Source organism: Phaseolus vulgaris, chromosome 1 (assembly GCF_000499845.2).
Source record: "Phaseolus vulgaris cultivar G19833 chromosome 1, P. vulgaris v2.0, whole genome shotgun sequence".
NCBI lineage: Eukaryota > Viridiplantae > Streptophyta > Magnoliopsida > Fabales > Fabaceae > Phaseolus > Phaseolus vulgaris.
Genome location: NC_023759.2, coordinates 46,838,677 through 46,860,268, shown reverse-complemented (window position 1 = coordinate 46,860,268; position 21,592 = coordinate 46,838,677). Strand labels below are relative to the sequence as shown.

Below are 21,592 nucleotides of genomic sequence, written 5' to 3'. Positions count from 1 at the left end.
TACATTATGGTGGAGATTAAGAAAATCGACCCAAAAAATATACTTGGTTAACGTTGATAAGCAATTCATTATGTTGGTAAAGTTTTGTGATCACTAAATATAAATATAGTAAAGAGTTCCACCTCGGAGGCTAGGAGCAACTTCTTGGGATCTCGAATTTTCATTGAATTTGGCCTTTGTCTATTAATAATGTTATCTCTCTTTTTCGACTTTCTTAGGCTCCTCCTACCTTACGAGTTCGAGAATTTAAAAAAAAAAGTTGATTAGTGGTGAGAGCAATGTTTTGTTTTCTTATGAAGTTATGTTTATCTTCCTTTTTTTTGTTAAATGTTCATCCTTCCTATGGCTGGCTATTGGAGATATCCACTGTGACTCACTCTGAGTTTGAATATCTGAGACAGAAAAGCTCCGTGCCTACCCTAACTTCTACGTGAAGTTACCCTCAACCCAACCAACAACCACTTTTGCAGATATGTAATCTCTCTTATTAGCTTCTTGTAATCCAACCTATGCTTTCTTCATCTATAATTTCCACTACGTTTGACTGATACCTCTACTTTTTCGGTGTCTGAATTTTTATTTGTGTTATACTAATTACTCTTACCCATTTTTATAGAAGATTTGCACAAAGTTAACATCTTCACTTCAAAGGGCCAAAACTATCAAGCCACAGAATCTTTGCAAAAAAGTTTTACATTTCGTGTCTCTCACTCTTTTGATTCATTTCATGGATTGCAGGAAGAATGTCAATTAATATTTCTGGATATGGGGTATTTGACAGAGAAAAACCTTATACATTCTTCATTAAGTGATAACTGCAGCTTCCTCTTTTTTTTTTTTTTTTCAGATTAAGTACACTTTTGTTCTTACATTACTCATCTGTGCTTTTCAGGTGTGAAACAATAAAAAGAAACAAGCAATGGAAAATATTACCTACAATGCGAAGATATTCGATCCTACTTACCAAATATTAGTTCATACATACTATTTATTTGATTTCTAATATGTTAATTTGGCTCTCTTGATTAGAGGAATACACATTTTTAAAATAATAAATGCAGTTTTATAATTATTAATTTAAAAATAATAATCGTTTATATTTATTTATTATAGTAGTAGTTATTTTTTTTTTCAAATCAGCATTATATTTTTCTCCGAAAATTATTTCTTATTTTAGAGAAAATGAAAATCTTTAATAAAAATATATATAAACTATGTGCAAACAGAACTAGAGATGTCCCTCTCTCAAATGTTGGATCGACATCCTAGGATGTTATGTTATACCCATGAAAGGATTAAAAAAGTTTGATAAAAAAATTAAATAATCCAAAAACAAAATAATTTAATGCTCACCCAAACATTTGAGTACGTACATAGTTTGAAAATCTAATCTTTGAAAAAATTATCGTAAGAGAAATGTTCGTTTTTCTACCAAACAAATTTGACGAGCGTGATCAACTAAATATTAGAGTGTGATAGATAACTCAATAAAATAGTTATGCATCTCATCATATCTCGTTATGAATTTTATTGCGACGCACTAAACAATATTTTTGGTATAATAAGGTGTATCATCATTTAATTGTATGAGCTTAGTTTATCACATCAATTTAACTAAGGAGAAAAAAACTTTAAAAATATCCCACATGTATCTAATAAATTAAATAAACAAGATTTCCGTTTTCATTTTATCATTATAACGGAAATTTTAATGAAAAGAATGTAGTCATGATTGTTATGAATAAAATAGAATTTATCGTTTTAATTAGCAGTAAAAATTAGTTAAGCTTAACTATGTTTCCATTTATAAAATTAGTCAAATTTATTTATCTGGTATAGCTATTTTTTAGGTCTAGCTTGAACGGTCTTCACAGAACCTAAATCTTTTATCTTTCAACTAAATACCGCTTTTCAAATATTCTTAACTTGTTCAGCAAATGACTTAAATTTATTTGTCCAACCCTATACATAAGATATGAAATAGGTAGTAGACTTCTCATAACAAAATTTGACCCAATTTCAACCCTATTTACATTATAACAATAATTCAAATTTCCACTTAACACACTTATAAATCAATTCAAACTCAACAATAATTCTTACAGCCAATATATATAACATATATTTGAAAATCAAATCATTTTATAAAATGGAATTATTTATACAAACTAAGCCTGCTTTTTCCTTATAAGATAAATTATATTTGTCCAATAAATCTGTATAAAATTTTTTACCCTAAAAAGGATAAAAGAGTGAATCAGTACATTAAGTAATTGGTGTAAGTAAAGAAAGAAGAAGATGAAGATAGTATATGAGTATGTGATATAGAAGTAACTCTTTCCTTTATACCATGGTTGTCCTTCAAAATCACAGGTGAATTTTGGGTGGTTGTTAATATGTTAAATGATGAACAGAGAGTGATATATGTATCTTTGGTAAGTCATAAACATTATTGATCTCACCAGCAAACAAAAAGTTGTTTGATGCAATAATAATAAAATAATAATAATAATATTAGTGAGTGTAATACTCTAAGTAAAAGATGATATAGTGGAAAATCCAATCATCATATTAAAGGAGCCATCTACTAGCTTGGCCTCTCTATTACGTCGTCATTATCATCCTACACTGTCGTTTGCAATTTCTCTCTCTCTCTCTCACGCGCGCACAGAGCTATTGTGTTGTGTTATATAATGTTCACTCCATTCTTTAACATGCCAACCCTCACTCACCTTTATTTTCTTTATGCTCCAAATGTCTTCAACCTTCTCATCCCTCGTCGCTGTCTTCCTCCTCTTCTTTCTGGTCCGCCACACGTGTGAGGCACGTGACGCATTCGCCTGCGACCCTAAAAATGCCGTCACAAAAAACTTACCGTTTTGCAAGGTCTCGGTGGCGATAACGGAGAGGGTGAAGGACCTGATCGGAAGGTTGACACTTGAGGAGAAGGTTAGGCTTCTGGTGAACAATGCCGCGGCGGTTCCGCGGCTGGGGATGAAAGGCTACGAGTGGTGGTCGGAGGCACTCCACGGCGTTTCAAATGTGGGTCCCGGAGTCAAGTTTAATGCACAGTTCCCCGGCGCAACTAGCTTCCCCCAAGTCATCACAACCGCTGCTTCCTTCAATGCTTCTCTCTGGGAGTCAATCGGACGGGTCAGATTTTTTTCCATAAATTTTACAATTATTATAATTAAGTGTCATAAGTTTGAGAAATGAAAATCGATATTAATTATGAATGTAATTTGCATGCACTGACACCACACAACACAAAAAAATAACACTAAAACAAATTTATCACATGCTATCAGATTTTTAGTTGGCAACATTGGCTCTCTTATCTTGTTTGTGTGTGGTAATAAAGTGACAATAAAATATAGGTCACAACATAAATTGCATTAAAATCATTTTCATATGTCATCCCCAGTTCAAGTGCTTGACTTTTCTTTTGCTCACGCTTTGTTTTTTCTTCTTATTTTTTTGTAAGATTCAGTCAAGTTGTGTTGTCATCATGCTACTCTTACTTTCACTTTTTACTCCTGTTCTCTGACCTGGGCGCGCCGAATACTTAATATTCAGCTACCATACACGAGAAATTCCACAATTTTTTTTTGTTCTGCATAAATTAATTATTTTGTATCCATGGCTATGTATAAACTTTAAAAGCTAATTACTATTCTATATTTAAAATTAGAGATTGGTGTTAACATTTCTTCCTACCGTCTAGACTATTAAGATTAATTTAGTTTTGATAAAAAAAGTATCATTAAAAAATACTGTGTACAGTCACGTGCGTGAGAGAGAGTGATTATGGAGTCTCAAGTGTAGTAGCAGTAGTAGCAATTAAACGTAAGAGGGGGTGTACATAATATGCTTGTAATATAATAAGATCTTAAATTTAAAATTTTGTATCATAAAAAGAAAAGATTTTTTTTCATTTATTTTTTTTACTTAATTAAAATAAAAAGAAAAAAAATATAAGTATATAAATAATGTAGGGAGAGTGGGGCTTGCTGGGTTTGCACAGAATTATGGAACAGCGTGCATTGTGCACGGCGAGGGAGCCATTCATTTAATTTATGTTGCTCCTTCACTTTTCACTCACGGACTAGAGAAAAAAAACTCCCAAGAATCTTTGCAAATTCTACTGCATTATCTTCTGATTAGTTTATTATAACTGATATATGAAATGAAATTAAGCTAACTTATTCTAGTACATTAGATTTATTTTTAATTATATAACTTATATTGGTTTGTTAGGATATGTTGAGAAATAACATAAATCCAATAAACCTATTTAAGATAAATTTTAATATATTAAAAAGTGAATCAATTCTTATACAAACTTTTTGTATGATGAAAGTTTTAGTCAATGTAAAACATGGAATAGAGTGACTCTTAGTAAGAAGATTCTTCTAATAATTTTGTATTTATTGAATAATTTAATTTATTTAATTAGTGATATTAAGAATTACTTTAATTTTTTTATTGAAATCATTATAGTTCATATCCACTTGAAATAGTTTTATAAAAAGTTGATTTTTTTCAAATCATTAATTACTAAAAATATTAAATTTAAGTAATGACAATAAACATATATTAAATTTATTTTAAAAAATATCATTGTAATTAATATGTTTCTCTGTTTTATTAATATAACTTCTTTTTTAATTTGAAGTAGTTTAATCTAAAATAACAACATAAAAGATAGTCGGGATTGAAATTTATAAAAGAAGAATGAGATTCACTTGCATCTAGTTTTTATTAAAAAAAATATGATTATTGTTCCTGATTAGACCGAAGATATGTCCCATTTAATTAATAAAATAATAAGGTTCCAACGAAATAATGATTAGTTAATATCTTTTCCTAAAAAATATTCAATTTAATTTTGGTGATGGATGATTGGTTGGCTTCAACTTGCATATCATTTGTCTGGGGACCTGTTTGGCTGTTCAGTGTCCCCCTCTACTAAGCCACTTGAAGATAATAATGACATACCCAATCTTCCAAATATGAGGATGAAGAACAAAGATAAAAAAAAAAAAAAAACTTATATGATGCAGTTTAATTTTAGTTTGAAGTGTAGGGGTTAATGTGCAGGTTGTGTCTGATGAGGCAAGGGCCATGTACAACGGTGGAGTTGCAGGGCTCACCTACTGGAGCCCAAACATTAACATTTTCAGGGACCCAAGGTGGGGCCGGGGACAGGAAACTCCCGGTGAGGACCCTGTGCTAGCCGGTACATATGCCGTTAGTTACGTTAGAGGACTACAGGGAACCCATGGTAACCGGTTGAAGGTCGCTGCTTGTTGCAAACACTTCACGGCTTACGACCTCGATAATTGGAACGGCGTGGATCGATTCCACTTTAATGCACAGGTGCCCTTTATTTAATTAGAATTATTAATAATTGATAATGGTAGGGTTGATTGAGTAATGATAGGAGATGAGTTAGTTTGGTTTTTGAAGTTGATTATGGGATATTATGCGCAGGTAAGTAAGCAGGACATAGAGGATACATTCGATGTGCCATTCAGGATGTGTGTGAGCGAAGGGAGAGTAGCGAGTGTGATGTGTTCTTACAATCAAGTGAATGGAGTTCCTACTTGTGCGGACCCCAACCTCCTCAAGAATACACTTCGTGGCCTGTGGCAACTTGACGGGTAAGCCTACTTAAATACTCTTTTCATACTTTCAATTGTTCATACTCATTCCTTTGCCTTTCTGTGCCCAGCTACATTGTATCAGACTGTGACTCCGTTGGAGTGTTTTATAGTAATCAACATTATGCATCCACGCCAGAAGAAGCTGCTGCAGATGCCATTAAAGCAGGCTAGTCACTCCATTTTCCAACCTATTCATCTTTTCATTCCTTCACTATTATTACTAGCCAAAATCAAAACATAAATTTTCTTTTTTTTGCCATGTCACAGGTTTGGATTTAGACTGTGGTCCTTTCCTAGCCGTCCACACGCAGGATGCTGTAACAAAGGGCTTGCTAAGCCAAGCTGACGTGGACGGGGCTTTGGTCAATACACTAACCGTCCAAATGAGGTTAGGGATGTTTGATGGAGAGCCATCGGCCCAAGAGTATGGAAAATTGGGCCCAAAAGATGTGTGCAAACCGGCCCATCAAGAGCTCGCTCTTGAAGCTGCAAGACAAGGAATTGTGCTTCTTAAGAACACTGGTCCTGTTTTGCCTCTCTCCCAACATCCTCATCAAACTGTGGCTGTCATTGGGCCCAATGCCAAAGCCGATGTTACAATGATTGGAAACTATGCTGGTAAATTTGCCATGGGAAAATGCTTAGTCCAATGTGTCCCCAAGTCAAACTAAATTTGCCTAATTTCTCTCACTGCGTTTCTAATAGGTATTGCTTGTGGATACACCAGCCCCTTACAAGGAATAGGAAGATATGCGCGGACTGTTCATCAGTTGGGTTGTGAAAATGTAGCGTGTAAGAATGATAACCTTTTCGGGTCTGCTATAAACGCAGCCCGTCAAGCGGATGCAACCGTTTTAGTTATGGGCTTGGACCAGTCCATCGAAGCTGAGACAGTGGACAGGACTCACTTGCTTTTGCCTGGGCGTCAACAAGACCTTGTTTCAAAAGTTGCAGCTGCCTCAAAGGGACCAACCATTTTGGTCCTAATGTCTGGCGGGCCTGTTGATATCACTTTTGCGAAGAATAACCCTCGAATCGTGGGTATTCTCTGGGCCGGTTATCCGGGCCAAGCTGGTGGTGCCGCCATTGCAGATATACTGTTTGGAACATCTAGCCCAGGTTTGTGTGGTTATCGTAGGACGTGTTACTAGCATTTGTGATGATTTTGTGGAATGTAAATATGTATGTTTTGGTATCAGGGGGAAAGCTTCCTATGACATGGTACCCACAAGAGTATCTGAGAAAGTTGCCAATGACAAAGATGGCAATGCGAGCAAGTAAATCAGCAGGGTATCCAGGAAGAACGTACAGATTCTACACGGGTGAAGTGGTGTATCCATTTGGGCACGGTTTAACTTACACTCACTTTATTCATACACTAGCAAGTGCTCCCACAGTGGTGTCAGTTCCCCTGAACGGTCACCGGCGTTCCAATGCCACCGACATTTCCAACAGGGCAATTAGAGTGACGCATGCGCGGTGTGACAACCTCTTCATCACCCTCCAGGTGGACGTTAAAAACGTGGGGTCCAGAGATTGCACGCACACGTTGCTAGTGTTCTCTGCTCCACCTGCAGCTGCTGGGCATTGGGCACTGGAGAAGCAACTTGTGGCCTTCGACAAAGTCCATGTTCCTGCCAAGGCTCAACACCGAGTTGGAATCCATATTCACGTGTGCAAGCTCCTAAGTGTAGTGGATAAATCTGGGATCAGAAGAATCCCATTGGGGCTACACAGTTTTAACATCGGTGATGTTAAACACTCCGTCTCACTTCAAGCTGCAGCACTCGGGATTATCAAATCCTGATCTTTTGGGCCATCTACTCACTATCTCTGTGCCCTTCACTCCACTTCATGCCACGTACATACATTACTATTTCAAGCTTTAGCTTTCAATTACAAACCTTGCCTCTAAGGAGCCATTATTCACAGACAAACTGTTGATAAACATGGATTCAAGACAATACGTGTTAGATTTTATTCATCTATCACAGTCAAAAAACGTGATAGGATTCGTTCCATTTTCGAGAGGAGATTGGTCATAAGATAGTTTTCTCATTGTAACCGTAATTTCCCCCTCTTTGCTAATAATAAGATTGGGTTCACAATCCATAAACATTTCTAAAAAAAATGTTGATTTCATATACAATCGAATTCTAAAGAAATAAAGAATGCTGACATGCTATACATCTGGTGTGGCTTTGTGGCTACGCTTATTCTGCTCAAGTTTCTGAATTCAACCAACAAAATTTAAAACATATATAGAATGTTCGGGGGTTCATTGCTTTTGTAATTAGCAGATGCTAACAGGGGAATATTGATGATTTAAAAATAGATAATACTTAATAAAAAATATTTTTTTAAACTTCTTAATATGTAAAAGTATTTTTGGTTCTTCAGGTATAACAGTTTACAATTCGAGGGATTTTTTGAGATTCACCAGCTTTTACCTTAAATCCAAACTTCAAGTATCAATATAATAATTATGAGATAGAAGAGATTGTGAATGCTTAATTATGTGACTCAGATAGAAAGAGAGTGGATAAGAAGGCAAAATCACGTGGAACAATAATGTTGCACTTGATGAGCGAAGCTGGCATGGCATGTTTGTTGGGCCAACAAAACATAGCCAACAGAAAAGGAGAAAATAAAAACAAAAGACGGCTTTGGGAACTGGAAATGTGGCATTGGTGTTGACATGGTTAGATCGAATGTGCTGCATCCACAAGAATGGTTGATGAGCTCTCAGAAACCAACCATACCAAAACATCACTGTCCCCATATGTTTCAAATTTGTGAATCTCAGATTCATGTTTCAAATTTGAGAAGCCTCAGTGCTCAACACCCTAATCAGATTCATGTTTCATACTATTATATATAACAATTTATTTATTATTCTTCTAACAGATTTCTAGTGTCAACAGATTATTTGACTCATGAAATTATTAAGACTGTTATTGGTTTGAAATTTTTTCGCATACCATCAAAATCAAATAATTTTTTTGAATTGAAGTATCTGTTATTGAAGTAGGAACATGGTTGTTTGTGGTAAGCAAAAGGAATGAATTGAGGGAGGGGAGAGGAAGCAAAGTGGGAAAGAGCAAAGTAGAAAGCCATGGCATGGCACTGTTATGTACTGTTCTAAGGAGAATGAGAAAAGACAGTAAAATTGAAAAGAAAGAAAGAAAGCAATGTGTAGAGAAGAAGTGTACAACTCACAGCACAGCACAGCACAGCAGTACAAATGTTGACGCCTACTTTTGGCCTCCATGTTTCCAATTATTGGGAGATACGGATAAAGGATAACTCTGTCCCTTCCTTCTCACCCTATCCCAAAGGAGAAGGGCTTCTCTCTTATTTCACTCACAAAATACCATAAATAAAAAAATCCACTAATTAACATTCTCATCAAATCATTTAGTGCCTCCGTTTCAAAGCCTCATCTTCTTATCTTAATATAAAATATGGGTTAGAGCACAACATTTTTTTTTCCTCGTTATGATTAAATTAATGATATTTGAATCAGTTTCATTCATTTCACATAATTTTTTTATTTTTATTTTATTATAGGAAAAGTTTCTTTTGACACCCAAATATAAAATAATACATGTTTGACAATCAATTATATTAATATAATTATATTTTTAATTAAAAATAAAATAAATATAATTAAAATAATAATTTGTTAGAATGTGAAATGTATGTATTTTATTGAATGTGGTGTTAAAGTATTATCATCCTTTATTATAATATAAAGAATTGATAGGTTGAGTATTTTGTATCATATTACAATTGTAAGAAAAAAAATTATTTTTTATTATTAAAACGTCAAACAAACTTTTATCCTTATAATTTTGGTAAATCTAGGGAAATGTTTTTCACTAATATCAACTATTTAAATTCATAAAATATAAGTATTTCTTAGGTAGTACTTAATTTATCTACTTTTATTTAATCTGAAACTCAAACATATAGAAATAAGTTTAAAATTATTAAAATGTATTCACTTGACTTGACTTAATAAGTCTGCAAGAGCCATATCATTCATTTTAAATAATTTAATTTGGTCATGAGATATTTATAAATAACATGTTTTCGATGTTTCTTATGATTAATATCCTACTTATTCTTGTAGGTTAATTATATATATATATATATATATATATATATATATATATATATATATATGACTTTTTTAATATAAAGCAACATGCAAGAAAATTTTGAAAATATTTTAAATGTATTTAAACGTTATAGTACTTGGTCAAATTTTAATGATATTTATTGAAATCATCATAAAAGACTCCACACTAATCACTAATATAAAGAAGATAAAGAACATGACAAAGGTCAAATCTTGAGTTACCTTACACGTTTAAGTCAAGGAAATCGAATCCAAGAAATGAATCAAAAAGAAAAGAAAAAAAGTTCGCAACAGTTTTGCAAATAAAATTCTCATAGTAAAAATTCAAACAACAATTATTTCTGAATAATATTCTCCTTGCTCAAAAATAGTAATCGATGTTATCAACCTATAATAATCAATTTGATTATTTAGATTTTGATCCTACAATATTTACCATGATCAAGAAAGAGTTATTGAAGTATGTGAACAAAAACAAGATGTTATGATTCCTTATCAAAGAAGTAGTTACATTAACATAGGATGAAAGTTCAAGGGTTATTAATATGAGAAATCCAACCAATTTAAAAAAATATATAAAAAGTCAAAAGTTAAATTACTTTCTTATTGAGACTCACCAGTTTCTAAAAAAATAATTATTTTGTGCGGTATACAAACTTTACCCCATTTGTCCCTTTTATCGATACTTTTAAAAATAATTTAATTATAGTTTTGATAAAAGAAGTTGAAGATGATAAAAACCAATTTATTTTGTCAGTAACATACTCCAAGAAGTGGACATTCATTACCAAGAAATAGAAGGAGTAATATTAGTTGTTGCCACACCACAACTAAGTGATCGAGATTAGTTTTAGAGTTACTTGATTATAATCAAAATAGAGTTACCAATAAGAAAAATACTATAATTTACACGTTTTGATAGATTTCGTAACCAACCTAACACTGCCAACAACTCAGAATCAAAAGCAAAATATAAATCTGTAGATATATAACATCAACTTAAAAGACATGGGAGCATAATCATCTTCAAAAGTCTAATCGAGACTAAACCTTCAAATCACGATGATTGAGATATTAAAATAACTGTTTTCAAAAGTAGTTTTAATTAAGAATTAAAATCTTCTTAAGAATTAAAGTATGATGACTAATTTACATATTTAAGTAGTTCTTATAATTTTTTCGAGATCGAACTATTGAATAATTTTTGTCATTTTTTTAATTTTGATCGTTTGTTTTAATGTCCAGTCGGGTGAGGTACCTGTATAGATATTCTAACGCTCAAGTTAGATCAAGTCAATTTAAGTGGTCTAGTTCAGAGTTCAAAATAACATTACATTTTATCTTGAGGGTCCTCTCTTATCAATACTATTTTATTGGGTCTTACTTTGTCAGAAGGATTAAGGCAGCCCCAATAAACATTTAACTATGCTTTATGACCCCGTCGCTCTTAACCTATAATTTGACGTGGATACTGGTTTACACCGAGAGGCCACCAGACCGTCTAGGTAACCTATCACTTGGTCTTCTAATTTTCACTAGATATAATTTTTGATGATGAACACCTTGAAGAATTCCAATAAAGCTTTATTGCCATGACAGAGTTGTGTATTCTCCATCTATCTCCAACTTGTTGCACAATGTTAAATGAAGAACAAACGTCTGACTCTCGTCAATTTCTAGCAGAACATTAGTTTTAACTAGGTAGAAGTTTTGTTGATGAGAAAAACTTTAAAAAATTCCAATAAGATTTTATCGCCATGACAGAGTCATGCACTCTCCATATGTCTCAAACTTGTTGTGTAATGCTAATTGAAGACCAGACATCTGACTCTCCAAGTTCCTAATAAAAGATTAAGTAATATATATATATATATATATATATTATTGATACTTATAATCAACATTTTTATCTACAATATTCATCGATTTTGATTATTATTGGGGGTTTGGTGAAGCGATGCAACAATTAAGTAGTTCAGTTATATAGTTTGTAAGCTAATTAATAAGAGGAATGTTTGGCGATTGTTAGAACTAAAACTGAATTAGTTGTAATCATGGCATGGCAAGAAGAAGTAACGAGAGATTCTAATTACATAGTACTAAAATAGCCGCAATTAGGTACTACAACCATTTTAGATTCCCATTATTAACAGAAAATGGTCCCCTACTATCATTGCAATATATATAAAAGAAAAAAAAAGAAGACATTGTTGTATCCTTGGACCCATCATTAATAATTTTCTCTGTCGACCTATACAAAAGAAAACTATCATCTATACTTTTGTAAAATTAATATATAACATATAAAAATGTGATTTATAATTTTTATTCTAAAAAGTATATGTATTATTTCTAGATAAATAAAAATGAAATATAAAATTGTTTAAAATGTTAAAGTTACATTAATTTTTTTTTTAAAAATAGCTATTTTAACTAAAACATGTATTATAATTTCTTTAATTACTATAATTATGTTTTTCAAGAATTAAAAAATAAAATAATTTGACTACATTTTAAGAGAGAAAAAATAGATATGTTTGATAAAACCAAAAAAATAAATATTATAAGCTTATTTAACTAGTTTGTAAGTTAGCTTGACCTTTATAAAAATGTTGGATGGTGTATCTTAAAGTAGCCATTTTATAAGTTACAAACTACTTTAATAACTTGTAGCTTGTTTAATTTTATTTTCTCACTATTTTTTTACATTTTAATATTTTTTTTATTTCAATCTATTATTACTTTAAATTTTATAGAGAATAAATCCTTTATAAGATAAAAATATAATTGAAAAGATATTAAATTTTATTTTAATTATTATACTATTTTTATTGGATTGTTTTTTAATTTTTCATGTAGTTCAAATTAAAAAGATTTAATATTACAAATTGAAGTAATCAATGTTTTATTACACATGTTGTAAAAAAAATACTCAATGTACCAATAATTTAAATTAAAAAATAAAATAAAAATTCTAAATAAATAAAAATTTAATTTAATTAATACTCCGTAGATCATTTAGTTTCAATAACATGACTTATCGAATAAAAAAAATATACAACCCTTAAGTCATTGATAAAAACACTAAAAAGTATAATAATAATTTCATTATTAAAAAACATTATAATTACATAAAATATATTTTTATCTAAAAAACACAAGTTATATTTATATATATATATATTAAAACTTATATAATTATGTTGTTTTATGAATTTTACATTTGTCAATTAACTTATCTACTCATTATACCAAACACTTCTAATATAATCAATTAATTAGTTTACATCTAGTAACCAAGGTATCTATTACAAGTTGACTTGTCAATTACTTTTACTTAATTATATAAGTAATTTTTTTATATTAATCTAATATAGTGACGAATATTGTATAATAGTATTAACATATAGCATTATATTTAGGAATTAAAAACATAATAATAAAATATACTGTTCCCTAAATATATTCATGTAATATATATATATATATATATATATATATATATATATATATATATATATATATATATATATATATATATATTAGAAAGACAATGTAGGAAAAATTGTAATTAGAAAAACAGTCTTATTTATTTTGCTATAGTTCTAATCACACTTATTAGTACTTTCATGCTAACACACTAGTTAAATATCAAAATGGAATTTGAAATTGAATGAAATACTTATCATATACATTTTAATGTAATGAAGATATTTAATAAAAGACATTAATATTATCTAAGCATTAATAGTTTTTAGGAGACTAAGTTATTCTTAATTTTAATTTAGAATCTTATTTTGTTGGAACTTTTTATTTGTTATAAGACCTGTTTATTAGTTGGAACTGATCAAACTCAAAAACAGTAACGTATAACAGGGTGGCGTATATACTACACTTCTTTAACCACTTTCGAATTAGAAAAGTGATGAAAGGAGAAGATAAGTAGTTGAAAGACAAATTGTAGGACCATATATACCTTATCAACTAGCTTCTCTCAGCCATATACGTATTAGGTGTTCAAAACATGTGATGAAGAAAAGTGAGATAAGAACTTGAGAGAGGTATATTATAGAACCCCAAAGAAAACGCATTGAAATAAAAGGGGAAACTAATAATTGGCAAATAGTAGGAGGAAAATGATAACGGAATGAAGATAAGTCCAATTATAAATTATGGGCACAACAATCAAACAATGTCTAATAAAAAGGGCCTATTTTCTGTGTTGGGTAGTGATATAGATGCCACTTTGCAGAAGCAGTGTTTTTATTAGCATAAGAAACCTTAGACATTGCATGTGTTGGTCTCAGAGTTAAACTTAAATGAGCTTGCTACCCTGTTCTTTAAAAAGCTCCTTCCAATAATTCATGACCCCATTTTCATTCATACACACATACAAACAAACATAGATGGGATTAAGAAATTTGAAATAATAATGGCTCTCCCACTGAAGATGGAATTAAGAAGCTATGGCCATGCAATGGAGGAACAAGAGGGACATGAGGAGATGCAGAGAAAGCAAGTATTGAATAGCACCCACCAATTAAAGTGATAAGTATAGTGCATGAAATTACTTTTGTGTTATAAGGGCTTAAGGGGGGTGTATCACATAAAACAATTGGGACATCTTAATTTCTTTCCATTCATGATTCCTACCGAATTAGCAATAAATTAAATAGATGGTCACCATCAAAATGAAGGGTCCCTAAGCTCTTCTTCTTGCGTATAGCAGAATGGCAGCCATGTGTATGGAAGAAACCAAACTTTGTAGACCCTTTGAGGGGCTCAAATGGTCCCAATATATCATGCTTCCAACACAACACAGCCAATACAAATGGTGCTTAGGTTGTTATACTACTCAATAACAAAATCTCAACATAAAAAAACAAAGAACAATTTCAGACTAATTAACATCTTGGGTTTAATCCACACAACATGTACTCACTGCTAGAATCTGGGTATTGGTTATTGGAATTACTACAACACACATTTTTATATTTCACAATAATTTTTTTCTCTTTTCTTCTCATTAACGATATAATGTGAAAATTAACTTTTATGGCAAAATTAATTTTGGTATCTCATCGATGATGAACAGATATAAATACAAAGTTTTTTTCACTTTTGAATCCACGTTTCCATAGCATAACTAGAAGCAAACAAGAACAAAAAAGACAAAGGAAAGTGAAAGTTGTCACCACCCACCTTCTCGACATTTGGACAAGTCTAACGCTAGGAATTTACAAAACTGAAATGCATTCAGAGAACATCTCATGTTGAGACCCATTTTACCATGTGTTTAGAAAGAAAGTAATCGTAGCTCTCTTCGTCAATAATAATGATAATAATTTACGAGTAGTGCAGCAGTGAGCACTGTCCTTTTTTCTTTCCGGAGGAAGGGTCACAGTTCACATGATCCATTAGTGGTGGGTTTTGGCATGCCCAAATCAGACTCATGTGCTTCAACATGAATAAAGAATTTCCAGGACATAAAGGAAATCCAAGTGCAATTATTTGGAGATAAATTTTCTTCATTATGATTGGAAAAAAGGAATGTGCATATTTTTATATAGAGGGAGTGAAATCATTGATCATGTTACAGCAGAGTAGAGAATTATTATTATTATTATATGAAAGACTCAAAGTGACAGAGTATGATAGGCCTGGTCCAGAAAGAAGAAGACTTGGGTTTATCTGGTGAGTATATAACAGTGGGTGAAGGAGGAGAGACATGGCAGTATGAAATTGTAGTGCAGCATTAGTTATAATGGGATTGTGGGGGCGACGGAAAGGTAAGTTGGAGAGGCTTTAAGACAAACCCATCTTGCCATCTAATCCCAATTCATGTGCATTCATTAATCAATGTGGCTCAAATAAAAAGCGAACCAACCCTCCAAAAAGAAAAAGCATGATTCCTGTGTCTTACGAGACAACACTCCCTTTCTCACTCCCCATAAATATGCTCCTCCTTTTTTTACTAATTCATCCCCTCACTTCTTATTTCAACCCTTTCTCCTTTTTATCATATCATCCATGCCTCTCCTTCCTCAACCAAACAAACATCAAACAACAACACCACCACCCATCTTCTTCAAAATAACTAAATCCTAAAAAATAGTCTCATAAATTTTAATAATACAACTTATTTTAAGAACTAAATAGATAGTGTCTAACATATTTAAGAATTAAATTATTATTTATCATAATAAGAACTAAAAAATGGTGTTGATTCATGATATCCCCCTGTGTACCTGTAATATCTACTTGTCAAATTATGGTAATGGCCAAATTATGGATGGCCTGTCTCTCTCACTATGATAATTGCAACTTGAAAAGTTACAAAGTCATAATGATCATTCAATGCCAAAGTAGAGAGAAAAAAAAGGTGTGCTTAATCAGGGTAGGAGCTACCATGTCATTTTTTTTTCATGCAATAAGTAAAAAATACTAACAAAAAATAGAGGATGTATGTATATACATTAGTGCAGAACTGTCTCAAGAGTACAAGATTATGAATTTGTGAACAATGTGAAGGTAAATCGTTGATTAGTGATTATTTGTGCATGTAGTAAGTACCTTTGTGATACAGTGGTTGTCCCCATCCCCAATATCCCCAATATCACGGTTTGTTTTACATTAGAAATTGAGAGAGTGTGTTTGTTTGATGGATCAATTACCCTGGAAGCTCACATGTGGAGCTACTATTTTTTGGCCTCTTTGTTCACAATTCTCATTGAGTCAATCATGGGTGCGTTACGCAAAAGCGACAGAATAAAAAATGAGCGATGGTAACATTTGTTTGTTTGAAAAGAATGATAAGAAAAGAAAAAGGAAAATATGATGAATTCAGGGAGGGGTGAAGGAAATGGCATAAGGTCAACGTATAGAAGGGTAAATCCGTGATTGAATTGGTTGGGTAGGAGAAATAAATAGCCAAGATAACCTGTGCTTGGAAGCTTTGCTTACTTTTGGGACATTTGGCTGCAGTTATCTTTCCTTGGTGGTTGAAACTTGAAACCGAGGACCCGTGATGAGTGACCGGATATATCTAGTTACAATAATGCAGTCACCGGCTGAGTCAGGTACCGAATCATAAATAAATACTAGTATACATACATACGTATATAGGTCATGTGTGTGGGGGCGTGTGTGAGAGAGAGAGTCCAGGGTGTGTTGGCAATGCCAGCTATGAATTAGAAGGATGAAAGGTTTCCACGAGGGTCAATTCTGTCAAATTTTCAGTTTCCCCCTCCTGCTTTCACCTTATAACCACATCTACACGAAACCCATATAAAAAAACCCTACACTTCTTCCACCTTTCTATTCCCTGCTTTTATTCTTTCTCCCACACTCAAACACTCTTTCTCTTCTCTTCTCTTCTCTTCTCTTCTCTCTACCTCCCCATCTATATTCTCTCCCTTTCACAATTTCATTAGGAGGGAGGTGGGAGAAGAAGGGACAACAATACACTTCCATGCTCCAACATTCAACAGATTAGCTCCAAAAATGGCCATTACTACTCACACTCTATCCACCACAGACAAAAGGCATTGGTGGCTTACCAATCGAAAGGTAAGGTATCGCTTCGGTTTACGATTTCGGTTTCATTGCAAATCTTTCACATCACACCTTAACAACTCTTTTCCTTCTCAAGATTGTTGAGAAATACATTAAAGACGCTCGGAGTCTTATAGCCACGCAAGATCAGAGGGAGATTGCTTCGGCTCTCAATCTTCTAGATGCGGCTCTGGCCATTTCTCCCAGGCTCGACCACGCGCTTGAGCTCAGAGCCAGGGCTCTCCTCTATTTGCGCCGCTTCAAGGAGGTTGCGGATATGCTTCAGGACTACATTCCGAGCCTCAGAATCAACGATGACTCATCCTCCTCCTCTGTTTCCTCCGACACCTCTTCGCAACAGCTTTCGAGAGAGGGAGTGAAGCTTCTCTCTTCCTCTGAGTCGTCGGAGCGGGATCAGAGCTTTAAATGTTTCTCTGTTTCCGACCTCAAGAAGAAGGTCATGGCAGGGCTGTATAAAACCTGCGAGAAGGAAGGGCAGTGGAGGTAATTTCATTATTTCCTTTTATTTTCTCTCACTGACACTCTTGCATTATTTTGTTTCATTGGTTTTGCTTTGCCCTGGAGTTTTTACAGGTTTTAAAAAAGGGAGTTTCTTCGTTGCGGGGAGCTTTATTTAATTAATTAATCATAGTTAATGCCTTTTATTTGAGTTTGAGATCAGATGGAAATAACTACTTTAAACGGGTTTCAGTAAATGCTCCCTGCTGTCACCCATACACGCAACGCAGGTTGTAATTCAACGCACGATAAAAAAAAAATATAAATATTTACTGCTATGGTTTTTTTTAACATTTATGACCTACACCAGACGTGTATATTGTACATTGTCTTCTCTGCTATTAACTCAAAAACCACAACCTTCTTCTTATGGTTAAGAGAAAACAAAATAAACGCAGTTCCCGTTACGAAATTGTACTTTTCTTTTCATTTTTTCCCTTACATTCCTATATTTCAAAATTAAGAGATAGAATTTCATGTTTTCAAGATTTCATGCTAACGGAGAGCTTTGTTACGTTAAAATGTAATCTCGGTTGGCGTGAATAAATAATGTGACTTAAATTTCTGGTCTCGGGTAGACCTGTTTAGGTTCATTGCTCATGCTCTGTCATCTTTTTTATCTATTTTCCTGACACCCTATTCCACTCTAGTCACAAATCTATTCATCCAATTCTTCTTTTTAGTGTCATTTTTTCTATTTCATTGTAATATTAATTACATATTACCTTTTATCTTATTTTTAATTAATTTATATATACATAAAAAAATAAAAAAGTAAAATAAAGAAGATTTATTATATTTCTTTTCTTTTAAAAAAAAAACTCGAATTAACACTTTAAGAAGAACGGTTTGAGTGATGATTAAATGTTTTAAATAATATGAGTTCACATATAACCTAGAGTCAAAAATAGAAAATCAACTGATGAAATTATTATTTGAAACATATACCATATGTAATGTAAAGAACTAATCTTTAAATTAAGCATTACGGTTATATATGTTAGCATTATTATTATTTGAGTGAGATTAATTAAGTGAATGTGGAATTTTCAAACAGATACTTGGTATTGGGTGAAGCATGCTGCCACCTAGGCCTAATGGAGGATGCAATGGTTCTTCTTCAAACGGGGAAACGTCTTGCAAGCGCTACACTCCGGCGCGAGAGTGTGTGCTGGTCACAAGACAGCTTCAATGTTACGAACATCCAATTCTCCACCGACGCCGCAAATGCGCCACCTACAACTCCACCGCGAACTCTTCTTGCGGCGGATTCCGAGAGCGTGACCCAACTCCTCGGCCACATAAAGTTCCTGCTCCGGCGACGCGCCGCCGCACTGGCCGCCCTCGATGCCGGGCTCTACTCAGAAGCCATCCGCCACTTCTCGAAAATTGTGGACGGCCGGCGTAGCGCACCGCAGAGCTTCCTTGTCGAATGCTACATCCTCCGCGCCTCCGCGTACCGTTCCGCCGGTAGAATCGCAGAATCAATTGCGGATTGTAACCGCACACTTGCTTTGGACCCCACTAGCATTCAAGCACTCGAAATCAGAGCTTCACTCTTCGAAAACATTCGTTGTTTACCCGATTCTCTTCACGACCTCGAACACTTGAAGCTTCTCTACAATTCAATTTTACGAGACCGCAAGCTTCCCGGTCCTGCGTGGAAGCGCCACAACGTGCGTTATAGGGAAATTCCTGGGAAACTCTGCACCCTCACTATTAAAATTCAAGAACTGAAACAGAAGCTAGCATCTGGAGAAACAGGGAACGTTGATTACTATGCTTTGATTGGTGTCCGACGAGGTTGTTCCCGGTCGGAGTTGGAGAGGGCTCACTTGTTGCTTTCCTTGCGGCACAAGCCTGATAAGGCAACAGGGTTCATCGAAAGGTGTGAGCTTGCGGATGAGCGTGATGTTGAGTCGGTTAAAGAGAGGGCGAAGATGTCATCTTTGTTGTTGTATAGATTGGTTCAGAAGGGTTACACTAATGTGATGAGTAACATCATGGATGAGGAAGCTGCTGAGAAGCAGAGAAAGAAGGCTGCTTTCCTGGCTATTCAACTGCAGAAAGAAAAAGCCGATGAACCTGAGTCGTTCAGCAAGGTTGAGTGTACCCGGAGCAGTGAGGAGAATAATAATAATAATAATAATGATAATGATAATAACAATAATAATATTGCTCAAATGTCTGAAAATAGGTCCATGGTGTGTTCTTCTACTGTGAATCCGGCGATGTTTCAGGGCGTTTTCTGCCGTGACATTGCGGTGGTGGGGAACTTGCTTTCTCAGGTGGGGTTTAATCGGTCCATGCCAGTGAAGTATGAAGCGTTGAGCTGTTGATTGAAATGGAAATGTTTGGTGGGGGGATGTTGGAGATGGTAATCTCTGGTTGGTTCGTTGACTGTGTGATGTACAAATTATGCAAAGCAAAATCAATATGTTTAGACTCTCGGAAAATTTTACCTATTCCTTTTTTTCTTTTATTAGTCATCTTTTTATTATCTCTATGTGATGTACAGATTATGAGTACTGAATGCAGACTCTATTCTTGGATCTTTGGTCTCTTCCTCTCTGATTTCTTATATAAGTGATTCTGATTTTGGTTTATTGGAGTTCCTTATAGACCTGGCAAGAAACAACCTAAGTGATTCTGATTCTGTTTTTTTTTGGTTGATGGTGAGATGTGTATCTCACCTTGTCATCATATGTTATAGGAAATCTCCAGTGAGATCATAATTGTTCAGGTTTATTTAGATTCCCCTCTAAATCGTTAGTCCTGCATGGTGGATTAAGATCCGACGGCCCTCATGTCTCAAACGCCTAGAGTGAAGAGGCAAAGTGTATTAGTTATTTGTATCCTAAAATTACACTACTGTTAAAGAAAATGATAATTTCACACTCACCCAAAAAAAAAAGTACATTCATTTGATAACCATTTAAATAACATATATTAATATTCCTCTAAGTTGTTAATTGGTTATTTTTTTCCTTTATATTTTTCAAGATATCACCGCTCCTACTATTAAAATGCGTTGTTCGAATTAAAAAATAAAAAAAATGAGAGGGACGAAAAAAAAAGAAAAAAAATTGCTTACATTAAATTATAAAAATAAAAAATGAATGAAAAATTAAATATATCTATTTTTTATTAATATTTTTATTTTATATATTGATTTAATAATAGTTGTTACAATTATTTAATTCTAACTACTGACTATTGAAGTCTGACTTGAACGTCGGAGTACCTTTTGCAAGTATCATTCGAGTTTGGAACTTGCAAGAGAAGGAGTGGGAGAACGAGAGCGTGGGAGTTCAACTGAGAAGAAGGAGTAAGGTACAGATCGACCGACCGAATAGTGGTTCGAATCATTCTCTTAGTTCCAATCCAATTGGAGAACAATTACATTAATAATAAATTTGATATACACAAATTCTTACTATTTTATGCATTGAGTAACCTTTTTTCTAAACTTTTTAAAATAATTATTTATATAAAAAACCTATATCTACAAAATGAAAACAAGTTGTCTAAAAAATATAATATTTAATTTTATTTTTAATTGGATAATTTTACTCTTTAATAAATAAAATAAAATATAATTTATTATTTAATAAAATAAATAATTGAAAAACTTTTCTTAATTTTAAAATAAATAAATAATTTCTATTTTAAAAAATAACAGCTATATAATTTTTTAATATTTTTTTTT

The 21,592-nt window shown here is 33.2% G+C and overlaps 2 protein-coding genes across 2 annotated transcripts; both read left to right on the top strand.

Annotated features, from left to right (window-relative positions):
- The first annotated feature begins 2,579 nt into the window (after nucleotides 1-2,579).
- On the top strand, nucleotides 2,580-7,694 carry LOC137814782 (probable beta-D-xylosidase 2). The gene is made up of 7 exons (XM_068617685.1): nucleotides 2,580-3,153; nucleotides 5,101-5,379; nucleotides 5,494-5,663; nucleotides 5,735-5,832; nucleotides 5,934-6,284; nucleotides 6,372-6,785; nucleotides 6,866-7,694. Exons 1-7 carry the CDS (start codon nucleotides 2,746-2,748, stop codon nucleotides 7,471-7,473), a joined length of 2,328 nt encoding a protein of 775 aa, XP_068473786.1. The 5' UTR covers nucleotides 2,580-2,745; the 3' UTR covers nucleotides 7,474-7,694.
- Nucleotides 7,695-17,084: 9,390 nt separating this feature from the next.
- On the top strand, nucleotides 17,085-20,435 carry LOC137814781 (uncharacterized). The gene is made up of 3 exons (XM_068617684.1): nucleotides 17,085-17,379; nucleotides 17,462-17,868; nucleotides 18,941-20,435. The coding sequence occupies exons 1-3, from the start codon at nucleotides 17,314-17,316 to the stop codon at nucleotides 20,220-20,222; spliced, it is 1,755 nt and encodes a 584-aa protein (XP_068473785.1). The 5' UTR covers nucleotides 17,085-17,313; the 3' UTR covers nucleotides 20,223-20,435.
- Nucleotides 20,436-21,592: the final 1,157 nt, after the last annotated feature.

Bases quoted from the DNA above. Each gene is read 5' to 3' on its own strand.
- LOC137814782 (XM_068617685.1), top strand. From the start codon at position 2,746: ATGCTCCAAATGTCTTCAACCTTCTCATCCCTCGTCGCTGTCTTCCTC. The intron at 5,664-5,734 runs GTAAGCCTACTT...TTCTGTGCCCAG, and splicing joins GGCCTGTGGCAACTTGACGG to CTACATTGTATCAGACTGTG. The intron at 6,285-6,371 runs GTAAATTTGCCA...CGTTTCTAATAG, and splicing joins AATGATTGGAAACTATGCTG to GTATTGCTTGTGGATACACC.
- LOC137814781 (XM_068617684.1), top strand. From the start codon at position 17,314: ATGGCCATTACTACTCACACTCTATCCACCACAGACAAAAGGCATTGG. The intron at 17,380-17,461 runs GTAAGGTATCGC...TTCCTTCTCAAG, and splicing joins GGTGGCTTACCAATCGAAAG to ATTGTTGAGAAATACATTAA. The intron at 17,869-18,940 runs GTAATTTCATTA...ATTTTCAAACAG, and splicing joins GAGAAGGAAGGGCAGTGGAG to ATACTTGGTATTGGGTGAAG.